Genomic DNA, 12,981 nt, shown 5'->3' on the forward strand with positions numbered 1-12,981 from the left:
ATCTCTATTTTCAAACACAGTGGGTAAAATATGGAATCAACTACCAAACGATCTGACTACCATCTCCTCTCTCCCATTATTTAAAACCAAACTAAAACTCTATCTCTAATCACTGGTTATGCTCTTGTAATAACCCAGACTAACTATCTTTGCTTTTCTTTTACAAAAAAACTGACACTAACATAATTTTACTCCCTACTATATATCTTTACTACTTTCATTTCATTATTACTAGTCCCTCCCTTTACTCTCTACACTCCCTTCTCCTGTAATCATCAATCCTATTAACCTTTTCCTTCTGTCTCATTCCTATTTCTGTTAACTCAAGAACTATTACTCTATACAAATGTCAATGCCTAACTATGTTTTCCTTTCTTTATCGTAATATGTTGTTTTTGAAATATCTAGTGCTTCAAATGTAATGTCCAAATGCTATGTAATGTTTTTCTTTATTTTATTATGCTGTACAACTGGAGCTTTTCTCCCCGGGCCTCCACTGAAAATGGATATGTATCCAGTTGGACTAACCCGGTAAACAAAAGTAAATAAATAAAAATAATAAATAAATAAACCTGGCTGACCTGCCATTTCCTGCGTAAACACCTGATGCAATCAGCAACTTCACAGCATGAATAGCATGCTGCAGATTTTGCTGAAGATTTTCCTGCAGTAGTAGTTTGTGGGCGCCGGCATAAGAATAAGATACATAATCTATTTTTTTTATAAGGTAGTCAACTCCATGATTCGAATTCCAAAATCAGTCAAAGTTCCTCTACAGCTTCCTACTAGCTGCACGAACATCTGACATCTCAACTGTACCTGCCCATTATCTGGATAGTGATGTTAGACGTCTGTGCAGCTCGTGCAGCAGCCAGCTCATTTCTGTTGAGGAAATCTTTTGACAAATGGGTATCATGAACTGGGGCTAAACGTGCCTCTGAACTGGCCAAAATTTTGCAGAATGTCTAGATTTTTGTCTCATAGTTTGTCTACTCCTCATAATTACCAAAATTCTCTTGGCAAATAGATATCCTAATATGGCAGGTCAGCATTGATGAAGCAACAAGCTGCTCTGAAAGCTAAATGAGCAGGCAAAAGGTTCAGGTAAACTTAAAAGAAATGCAGAGGTAAGAAAGAAGTTTACCATTCCATTATGCTTCAGTTCTTTTTAATAAGTAAAATGTCCAGAATTTTGTACAATGCTCTATTTTTTTTTTCAATAATTTTTCTTTTTACATTAATAAATGTCACAGATAAAAAACATCTTACAACATGACTATATATATATATATATATATATATATATATATATATATATGTTATACATTGATTTCAATACCACAGGATATGTCGTACAACATATCTATTTACACTCTGTACATAGATGCTTTCACTGTTAATTACACAGTTATACAGACAGTATATACATTCGTAATATCCAAGTTATTTAATATCTGAACAGTTCCATACAAGTGTATTTCTAAGTTATTGTGTGATAAATTATGCTAATATGATATTAAAGGTTTGTTCCCAAATTTCTCTGGATTTCATGTTTTTGTTTCTTTTATCTATTACTATTTTTATGAGCTAAAAGATGTTGTATAGCTACTTGTTTAAAACCGTCCCAAGAGATATTTATCGTATCTAGCCATTTAAAAGCTTTATACAGTTTCATTAGTAGGAAGATTGTTAAAAGTGAATTTGCTTGTTTTCTTGGTATGTTGGGTGGGAGAATGTGTAATAGAGTGAATTCCCAAGTTAACGTTGATGTTTGATATCCCATTTTTTGTAACTGTACCTTGAGAGAGTTCCAGAGTTTACAGACACATTTTTTACAGCTCCAAAATACATGGATTAAGTCAGCTATCTGGTCCTTACAGTGCCCTGATATTTGACTAATACTTTGTCTCCTCCTTATAATATTTGTGGTATTCTGGTTAAATAATGACAGATGTACGAGTTTCAAACTCCTCCTTCAGGAAATGCATGTTAATGCAAAATGAGTTATTCTATCCACTATCTATTTTTCTAAGAGAAGTATTTAAAACGACTCTCTGATTTTGGGCCTTTGCCCCCCCCAGACTCTCTGATTTTGGGCCTTTGCCCCCCCCCCCCCTGTTATTTTTGTCTTTGTCCAGAACTGTTGCCCTAACAGGTTGAGAGATATGCCTCAATATGAAATCAATTTCTCTGGGACAGGGTTCTACTCAATACAATAAAAATAAATAAATATCTGTATTTGTTTATTCAATTTCCTCAGCCTGTCAGACAGCATCGAAAGTCAATAAGTGACTACTTGGGATGGGCTGGGGCACATCTGCATAAGAGTGTTGTATCACGTGTCTGACTAAAGTAAAAATATATTACAATTTTATTATTTATGTATTTATTTGTTCATTTGATCACAATCATACACGTAAGGTGCACACAGTCAATAAAGTACTGGTACTTGGTGGGCATATGTATGTGGGGTGGTAATGGATTGCACAATATGCATCAGATAGCTACAATGATTGCTCTGGCTGTTGCTATAGCTATTACATAGAGAAGAAGCAGAGTGTATTTTAGAAGAGATTTTTACTTTGAACATTTTAACAAATTATTTTATTACTGGCAACCAGCATTTTACTCTTTTGAAAGCAGAACCTTCATATTATTAATCACTAACTTTTTCCTCTTCTTGTACTTGAATCATTACACCACTAACAACTTTCCCTCTTGCACTTGAATCAATGAACCCCTTCTCCACCCCCTCTTAAACACTACTTCCCAACTTGCACTTAAACACTATTTCTCATCTTTCTCTTTTTCTAAGTGCTCCCATCAACCGCTCTGTCCTTCTCATGCATTCCCTATATACCCAAGTTATTAACCTTCCAGAAACCCCAATTAGGAACAGGCAGCTTAGATAGACCTAATCCTATATCATACTCTCTTGTCCTATGCTATTACCACTATCCTCCTATACATTACTAATATCTCCACTCCTACATAATTTTATAACTTACTTCTCAACTACACTTTCTTCATTATATCCCTTGAACTCTTTACAAACCTTCCTGTACTAAAATGAATGAACACAAAACTTCTTTACAATGTCTTCAATGTCAAAGTTTAAATCCATTTACTTCTGGCAAAGATTTAGAGCTAAAAGAACTGCAAAGATTTATACATGCTGATGTAAATACTTGACTATATACCTATTTTGTAATTATGTTTTTTTTCCCAGAGAAATGAAACTTTTGTATTCTTTTTGAGAACTATCCAAAATTCACCTGTTATAAATGTAATGGTAGGGAGCTTTTCGCCCCAGGCCTCCAATGAAAATGGGTTCTGCAGAGTTGGACTTTCCTGGTCAACAAAAAGCAATAACTAAAACAAATAAAATTCACTGTTGCACTGTAATAATGACTCTGGAATTTTAGGACTCTTGATGCTCTGAGACAGCAGATACCGAAAGACAGGGTGAAATAAAAAAAAAGTTTGATCTGGTGGATTAGGAAGAATTCCCTAAATAGGAGGTAGGGGACTCCCATTTTGTCTGAGTGCATCGGTTGTTAAAAACAGAAATGAGAACATAATTTTCGGGAAGAACTAAAGAGTTGGCAGGGGTTACATTTTGTATATAGTCATTAAACTTGCTGGGCTATCCTTGTAGAGCCTCTTTATCACTGATTTTTTGAATGTCTGCTTGCCTGAACTTTGCTGAGGCTATACTTTCTGTTCTGCATATTCACTTCTACCAGAGGTGTTCACAAACTGTCTAGCTCCGGTGTCAGCCTATTGCAGACTGAAATGTATTCACATTTTTCCTTACATAGATGACTTGCCTATCTTTGCAGTCTTTTTCAAAGTTCCAGAAATCTCTCAGTTGGGTAAGGTATCTCCTTCACAAACTGAGATTCCAGAACAGAATTAAAAAAAAATCTTGTCTAATTCCATCCTGATTAACAGTAATCCTGGGGTATCTCCTGGACACAAAGAATGTTTCGCCCACAAAAAAAGTAGATCTATACCTAGATCATTTGAGGACTTAGAAAGGGAATTTCTTAGGATTTTAGGATTCATGGTATCTACAATACGCATCATTTCTCTAGCCAGACTCCACATGAGAAAGATACAGTGGTATATAAAATCTGTATGGTCCCAACATAAAAATCCCCTGACATTTCAAATTCCAGTTTTAGGACTTGTAAAAAGGGAACTGCTTTGGTGGAGAGATCAGTTTTATCGAAATCCAGATCTCCCATTCTCTCGTCCAGCTCCAGTACAGTCTGTAACAGATGGTTTAGACTTTGGTTGGAGAGCAAATCACAGTTGCCTGTGAACATCACCTCTATTAGAGTATCCAGGAAAAAGAACTAGCAGATTTATCAACTGGTTAACATTGGGCTCTGAAGCTACCTTAGACATGAAGGCTGGGTGAGTTTGTAAGGATACTTTATATGAAACTTTACATATGAAGAATGACAGGAGATGGCCTAAAGCTCAGAGAGTTTTCTTTAAAGTAGAATTATTTGGGTGACTTAACTTCTGCAGAGATTGTTCATATTGACTTGGCATATATTACCAGGTGGTTAATATTCCTTAAGCTCTTACAAATACTCTTCTATTTAAACTATGCTACAACCTGGCTAGATCTTATGGTATGATGCTAATACTTTGTACAGTTTAATGTAGTTCATCCAAAGCTGCCAATAAAATACAAGTAATTCACTTCTTTGTAATAAAAAGGGGTGTACACGGTCAACAAAGAGGCTATAACTATTGGTGGAGCTCTCTCAATGAATGTACCTTATGCTCTTAACTGGTTGGTCATTTTTAAACCATCTTTAATCTTGGTTTGCAGGACTAGTGTGTGTGTGTGTGTGTGTGTGTGTGTGTGTGTGTGTGTGTGTGTGTGTGTGTGTGTGTGTGAATCGGGTAGGAATACTTAGGTCACCATACTTTTATATGGAACAAATTTAAAATTTACGACTTTGGTCATTATTAGTATTATTAATTTTTTTGATATAGACATCTGAGAAGGATGCACTTAATGTAGCTTTAACTGGTGGGTTTGGGTGAGGTCTGTAGATAAAAAATGACTAAACCTACTAAGCTGAAAAAGTTAAAAAGTTCTTAGTCTGGCTTTGCAAGACTAGCATGCATTTGCATAAAGCAAATAGGAATACTTTACTGTGGCCATTTTTATCACAATCACACATGATGTGTGCTTACTCGATTTTGTGGCCATAATTATTGGGTACAGATATTGTTGGAGTATAATGACAACAGTCTGAGTGGTCTCATGTATGAAATGCTCTGAAATGGGTACTTTTGTCATTATTTGTTCATATGTTTTGTTTCACTGTTTACTAGAAATAATGTTCATAACCACAAATTTAAAACACGCTAACAAATGGTGCTATATTAAACAAGAAATACAATTTAAAACACTCAATAAGGTGAATCAAAGAACACATGGATTTATGCATGATCCTACCAATGTATGCAGGGGGCCCATGGTTTGAAAACAACCTGGGGATCAAATTACACTTACTCTGCCACTGACCAGATGCATTTTTAATGAGTATGAATTTCAATGCATTTTCAATGAATGTGAACTTCAACGGAAGATACGTTTATTGTTGCTCATGGTAAGACTGATTTCAAGAGAAATTTACTGTTGCTCATGCTAAGTCTGGTTTCCAGAGAAGTCTACTGCTGCTCATGCTAAGTCTGTCTTCAATATGCAACTGTTGTGTTTTGTGTAACAAATGCCCATTAGCAAATGTACTACACATTTTGAAATAAAAGTTTTAAATTAAATTTATATTTGTGTAATCATAGCAAAAGTAAAGAAGAAATACACTGGAATGGCTCTGTTGGGGGGGTGATCCTTTACTTTGCTTAGGGCCCCATTTGACCCTGATCTGGCTGGCTCTGAATATTACTTTTTTTTATTCAACACATATCTAATCTTTAGGACTGCTTGACAATGCCTTTCAAGCTCATCTTTATTTAATCATTATAAAAGCTATCCTGAAATACTACTGAAAATGATTTGCAGATCAACAATTTTACCTGTGCACCATGAAATCTAATGCAAAAACTGCCAATCTGGCATTTTTCTCCCCATCTGTTTTCAGCTTTTTAGCAGGAAAAAAACTTTTAAAATTGGCACTTTCTGTATGCTGATGCCAGAGTGTCAATAATGAACTTTAACTTCTGTGGTATCAGTGTAAGGAAACCATCAAATGCATCCATTAACTTTAATGGTTGCAGCATTAAATTTGCTTGGGCTATGCTTGCAACAGAATGTTTATGAAGCTTTTTATTGCAATACACTTCAAAAACGTAAGCAGTATCAGGTACGAAAATGCTTTGTGGCACTTACCTCCTTCGATGCTTTGAAACCAGTATGAGCATCAGCAAATCGTTGTATACAGCTCACAAGTATGAAAGGATTCACTGGAGTGCAAAGCCACCACTGGGGCTGCATGTTTAGATATGCTACAAGGTTGATCACTCCATCATGTTTACACATCGTCAGCCTTTACATTCTCTCTTTATATAACAGCATTCAATCGATGGACACAGATATGGAAACACTAATACACATGCTCCCAAAACTTTCTGCACATCCTGCATATAAATGTTGAGCAAATAACCTCCTTCACATGGCAGTCATTCAACAAACCATCCTAATCTTTCCTTGATAAGGAGACCATTCCACTCAAAGCTCATTCCAGAAGACTCACAAATGATCAAGTTCATTTGTCAGCCAAGCTGCAGACAGCACAGAGGATATGTGAAATCTAATTACTTGCTAGATGTAGCTCATATCTATTTTCCCTTCCTCTTAAACAGATGTATTATTTTAAAACTGCAGTTGATGGAAACATCAATTGTTGTTGTTGTCTTTCGGCTTTTCCTGGGTAGGGGTCACCACAGTGGAACTCTAGTCCGCTAATGATTGGCAGTAGATTTTTCTGTACCGAGTTGCCAGCTCTGACGCACAACCTTCAACGAAGGTACGCCTATTCACGCATGTCTCCACACAGAAGACGCTTTTAGCTGAGAATCGAACAGTATAATCACTTAATGTTTAATTTTTTTGGGAATGCTACACACAAGCTTACTGGTTGACAGCTACCAGGTTCGTTTTAAGAACATGGCGGCGTAGGAATAATACTAGGTAAACCATCACAGGGATGATGATAACATGCCTATCCATATGCGGATTTAAGTACACACACTTAAAAGTGCTTGCCATCCTTGTCAAAATCAAATATGCCTTAATGTCTACAGCAATATGATGGAAATAATACATATCTTATGCAGGACTAGTAATGCATCTCAAATTTGTCTAAATCTAAAAATCTCATTGTTTTAAACACCTGTATTTTTCAATAAGGTTAGCATATCATCTGTGGCAAGAAGAATTCTCTCTCGTTACCTTTTCACTTGCATTGCCTCTTGCTGATCCACCTGAACAGGTAAACCTTCCTCATGAGTACAAGTTGAAGCATTCAAAGCTTGTGGCTGCCGTCGCCCAAATTCTGGACGTCTAAGCTGAAATATTAAAAGAAACCAAGTATCAACTGAGATTTACAAGTAGTTTATTTTAATGTTAATAAAAATTTCCAAGGTGCCATTTTTGGATGTTGTATCTGAAGCCAGAATCGCAACAGAAAATCAATGCTTCTAATACAAAAAGAGCACTCAGATTTTGTGTGTGACATCTGCTTTAGCAAGTCAACGCTCCAGAGCTACCAGTATCATAATTTCATTTTCCTGTCTAAAAAGCTGAATCCTCAATGGAAGTTTAGTAGCTTACTGATAACACTTACAGCCTTACCTTGTTTATTTATTATTAATTACATTAATATATTTGCTTGCTTGTTTACTTTTGGAGTCATGCCAGAAACCAATGTGCACCTGCTGCTTTACATGAAACCAAAAATCCAAAATAGCAGTAACTAAAAAAATCAAAAGTTTTTTTCCAGCAAAGACCAACTTTCCCCCACTCATTCAGACAACATTCAGACACCACCACTGACTGAAATTATTCTGCTCTGAGGTTGCTACATCTTGGAAGAGTTGGGCACTTCTGCAAGAGCACAAGCACTACAAGCAACAAAAGTTAGTGGACCTGACAACAAAGATAACATTCATGCACTGGAGTTTTCAAACGCTTTTATGCTTCCAACAGAAATCAGAGTTTATAACATAGTCTAAACATAGGCCAACCAGTATGAAGTGCATGTACATCATCAAGCACTTGGGAGTGCAACTGGAAATATAAGTGTCGGGGGTTACCACAAGAAGACTCGTTTTACTAATTGTGTGTGTCAAGCTATGGCAACTGAAGGTCACTCAGAACAAGAGAGCAATATTAACAAAAAAAAATATGTATCTGTACATTACACAAACACACAAAAGAAAAAATGATAATGGGTTAAAACTCTTGATACTGTAAGGAAATATTTTATGAATGGTTATTAGTTGTGGTTTTGTTGTACAACTTAAATGGTTAAGTTTGTGGCTGATTATCACAGTTTGTTATACGTACATTTTTAACAACAATTTCATTAAATTTGTTTAAAAAAAAACAGTTGTATAAGTAAATTTACCATAACAGTAGATGTTTAAATGGTCACCACTGTAGAAGACTTAGCTGTATAGGTTATATCCTACTAAGGATATGACAACCACCCAGCTTCCAAAGCACCTTCTATGTGTCCGAACAGTTAGCTTTAGCGGAGCTAACTTAAAAGGCATGTTTGGGTGCCAAGCCCTGCAGAGCTTTCATGCCAACAGAGAGAGGGAGGCTAAAAGCCCCGACAAAGACAATGTTAGAAATATGAAAATAAAGGTCCTCACCCTGGCAACCAAAACATAAAAAAATAAGGTAGATGGAGGGACTGATTATTGGAACAATCTACTGTTACGGTAAGTTTACTTAACACAACTGTACTATATTCATTACATGGATCACTGCTGCAGTAGCCTTAGCTATATGGGTAGATTACCAGCTTAGACTGTCTGGGAGGAGGTAGGAAAGGGGCCCCCTCAAGAATGGCCCTAACAAAGTCCCTTAGTCCTGGAGAAGGAGTCTAGTTTATACTACTTTATAAAAGTGGGCACAGAGGACCAAGTTTCTACTTCTAGAATACTACCAGAACCCAACCTTTATCAAAAAGTGCCAAATAAAGTCAAAGCTTTGGTATAATGAGACATAACCCTGACTGGAACTGTCTTGTTGTAGTAGGTATAACAGACAGTAAATTATATGAGACAACCATTTGGAAATAGCATGTTTTGTTACAGACTGTTCTTTTTTCTTAACTTTACAAGAAATGAAAAACTGATCAGAGTTCCTGAAAGATTTTATTCTATCAAGGTAGTACCAGAGTTGTATGTGGACATCCAAGGTATGGAGTATCCTTTCTCCCTCAGTTTTAGGTTCAGGAAAGACGACGGGTAAGATGGATTGCTTGGCTCAAACTAAACTTGTATACTATTTTAGGCATAAATAAAGGGTTAGTTCTTAAACCCTATTTTTGTGGAAAATAAGATAAGGTTGACCCACCATAAGAGCTTGCAATTAGTAAAACTGTTTTCCATGTTAACAACCTCAAGTCAGTCTGATGGGTTGGTTCAAATGAAGAAACAGTTTCTCAATATAAAATAAAGATCCCAAGAAGGAGTCAACTGTTTCTCAGGAGGTTTGGTATGCAACACCCCTTCCAAAATCATTTTGACATGAGAATGCATGAGACGACATGCTGAAATGTACAAATGAACTTGCTGCAGTACTCTATGGGTAGTGCCCTGCCAAGGACATAGCACCCGCCCAGTTGGCCAAAGTTCATAACTCCCCTCCCTCTCATTCACACTGGTTGCTGATATGTTTCTGTCTACAAAGGTTGCAACCTATCAGCAACCAAAGTAAAGTAAATCTTCAGGATTTTACACCTCAAGAAAGGAAGGTAAAGTCATCCTGAGCCAACAATCAGTAATGACTATAAAGACCATCCAAATCACCACCACTACAAAGGAGTTTGTGTCCCACCTCAACTATCTACAAAGGGAATTATGCATAGGTGCGACTACTGCAACAATGAAGAAATTTGAAGATCTACGGTTATGGGTAAAATAGGACTTACAAAACTGTACTATATTCTTCATTCTCACTACTGCAGTAGCCTAAGGGTAGATTCCAAAAGCTTATCCTACCTGGGAGGAAGGAGGATAAGGGTCCAGGAACCCTGAAGGTCTTATTAAAGCCTGTTTTGGATCTAGAGAAGGAATCTGGTTAGTAGTGCACCGTGAAGGAATTAAAAGAGGACCAAGCTGCTGCCTCTAGAGTCCACTCCTTTCCAGTATGCCATCAAAGAAGTTAAGGCCCTAGTAGAATTTGCCTTAACTTTGTCTGGAATAGTTATACCATGGTGGGATTAGCAAAACACAAAAGCAGATGACAACCATCTGGATATAGTCTAATTGTACACGGGTTGTCCTTTCTTAGTCGCAGCACAGGAAACAGCTGAGCAGCCTTCCTAAAGTACTTGGTTCGGTCAAGGTAGTAGCTGAGCTGCCTGTGCACATCCAATCTGTAGGATCTGTTCGGGTTCCTATTACATGATCAAACGCTAGAAATAGCAAACACTCATTTGTCGAACCCAAATGCACGAAACCACAGACTATCGAAGGAACGGATCATTCTCTGGACTTTGCGGTTTTCTTCACTGTGGTGCGATTTCGGAGTTGGTATATTTAAGGTGGGGGGTGTGGGGGTCGAACCCCCCCCCCCCAATTTATGTTGCCTATAAGTTTTTTTTTTTTTTTTGGGGATCAGCAATTTTTTTCCCTGGGAAAAAATTCAATGATCTGTTCCTTCGAAAATTTGTGGTTTATTGCATTTGGGTTTGATAATATATTGTTCGCCATTTCTAGCGGTCGATCATATAATATGAACCCATCTGTTCTCCCTTGTTTTTTGGCTCTGGGAAGAAAACTGAGAGACTGATGGCTTGATTCAAGGTAAAATCATAAACAACTTTAAGTATGAATGAAGGATTGTACACAACGCAATCCAATCCCTGTGAAAAAAACAGACTGGGTCCATCCACCATGAGAGCCTGCAGCTCAGACATTCACCTTGTTGATGTCAGTGCATCAAGTAAAAGAATTTCCCAAATAATGAACTGCAAGTCAGCTTGAAAAGCTGTTTCAAAACAAGCTAAGGTCAGTTTTTTTTAGAACACTGAAATCCCAGAGAGGATGAATTTGCTTGCAAGGAAGTGCCATGTGCATCACTCTGTTCAGAAATTCTGACTGCAAACAGACAAGAAAGCGAGGGATCCATGGGCACAAAAGCTGAGATGGCTGCAAGATGCACCTTGATACAAGCATACAAGTCATCTTTAAGTAACTCTCACAAATATTTGAAAACCAGAGGGGTTTCTTCCCTTTTGGGACCCCTGTGATTGGCAAGGAGATAATCTCATCCATTTACAAGCATAAGACTTTCTAGTAGCAGCTTTTTTGCCTCCTTCAGTACCTGTTGTGTATCCTTGTGAAAAAGGCATTGTTAGTAACTGAATGGTGCCAGAGTGCATCAAACTCTATCTGCTGTATGAGTAGATTCAGTCTGTAAAGAAGCTTGTGGCAACTGTCCTTAGTCAATTCCATAAGAAGAGAGAAAGTACAGTTTTGTACCTACCATAAATGTAGATGTTAGAGCGCTCATACAGCTGCAGTCATTACAGATGGGTTAGCCTGCCGTCAGGCGGGTCCTCGGTCGGCCGAATTCCAAAGTCTAGGTCCGGCGTCAGTTGTCGTCGCTTCTTCCCTGACGTCAGTGCGGCAGGGGTATAAAAGAGGCAGCTGACGCCATTTTCTTCAATTTTTCTTGCCCCAGATGTCAGGTGCCCCCAGAAGGAAGGCAAAACAATGTTATGCAAACATGCAATATAGATAAATCAAACAGTAGTAGTTGCAAGCAAATGCACCATAAAAGAATACCCCAAATAGGTTGTATGATAAAGGTGTTTGTCATACGGCCTGTCCTAAGAGGGGACGGAGGGGGGGGGTTACCTGGACTGCAGCTGTATGAGCACTCTAACATCGACATTTATGGTAGGTACAAAACTGTACTATGTTCATCGTGCATACAGCTGCAGTCATTACAGATGGGAAGAATCCCAAAGCTAAGTAAGGGTGGTAGGCAATAAGTGGAACTAGGAGGAGCGAGGATGCCCTGCAAGACTGCTGTGGCAAAGCCCTTTCTAGATTTAGAGTATAGTGGAAGGTGGTAGTGCTTGGAGAAAGTGTGCACTGAACTCCAAGTAGCTGCCTCCAAAATGTCCTTGGTAGGGACCCCCCTGAGGAAAGCTGCAGAGGTAGCTGTGGCCCTGGTGGAGTGGGATCTGATGTATGCAGGCACAGTTTTTCCATAAAATGAGTAACAAAAGCGTATGCAGTGGCCTATCCATTTTGAAATCGTCTGTTTGGAAATAGCCTTTCCTTGAGCACCTGTAGCATAGGACACAGAGTTGCTCAGATTTCCTGAATGGCTTTGTTCTGTCCAAATAATAACGAAGTTGTCTGTGAATGTCCAAGGAATGTAGTAGTCTTTCCCCTTTGTTCTGTGGATTTGGATAAAAGGTAGGTAAGTGGATAGTCTGATTCAAAGCTACACTGGATACTACCTTTGGCATAAAGGTAGGGTTGGTTCGTAAGGAAACTCTGTCCTGATGGAAAATGATGAATGGTTGTACAACCATGAGGGCCTGTAGCTCCAAAACCCTGCGTGCTGAGGTGATAGCCAGACGGAAGGCTATTTTCCATGACAAGTATTGTAGCTCTGTTGAAGAAGCTGGCTCAAAGGGGGGAAGGGTCAGCTTTTCCAATATGAAGTTGAGGTCCCAAGCTGGAACTGGTGGTTTCCTTGGGGGTTTTATATTCTTTGCCCCTCTGAGGAACTGCCTT

At 38.0% G+C, this 12,981-nt stretch overlaps 1 protein-coding gene across 1 annotated transcript in view; it reads right to left on the reverse strand.

The window, feature by feature from the left end:
- Nucleotides 1–12,981, reverse strand: part of CCHR6.PART0H7orf57 (chromosome chr6.part0 C7orf57 homolog) — a 1,417,733-nt gene that overhangs the window by 496,976 nt on the left and 907,776 nt on the right. The window contains exon 5 of the mRNA XM_044074768.1: nt 7,442–7,557. Coding sequence (XP_043930703.1) covers nt 7,442–7,557 — 116 coding nt within the window. The remainder of the gene's footprint in view (nt 1–7,441; nt 7,558–12,981) is intronic.

This window comes from Protopterus annectens, chromosome 6.part0 (assembly GCF_019279795.1).
Source record: "Protopterus annectens isolate FY-2018-M chromosome 6.part0, PAN1.0, whole genome shotgun sequence".
Taxonomy (NCBI): domain Eukaryota; kingdom Metazoa; phylum Chordata; order Ceratodontiformes; family Protopteridae; genus Protopterus; species Protopterus annectens.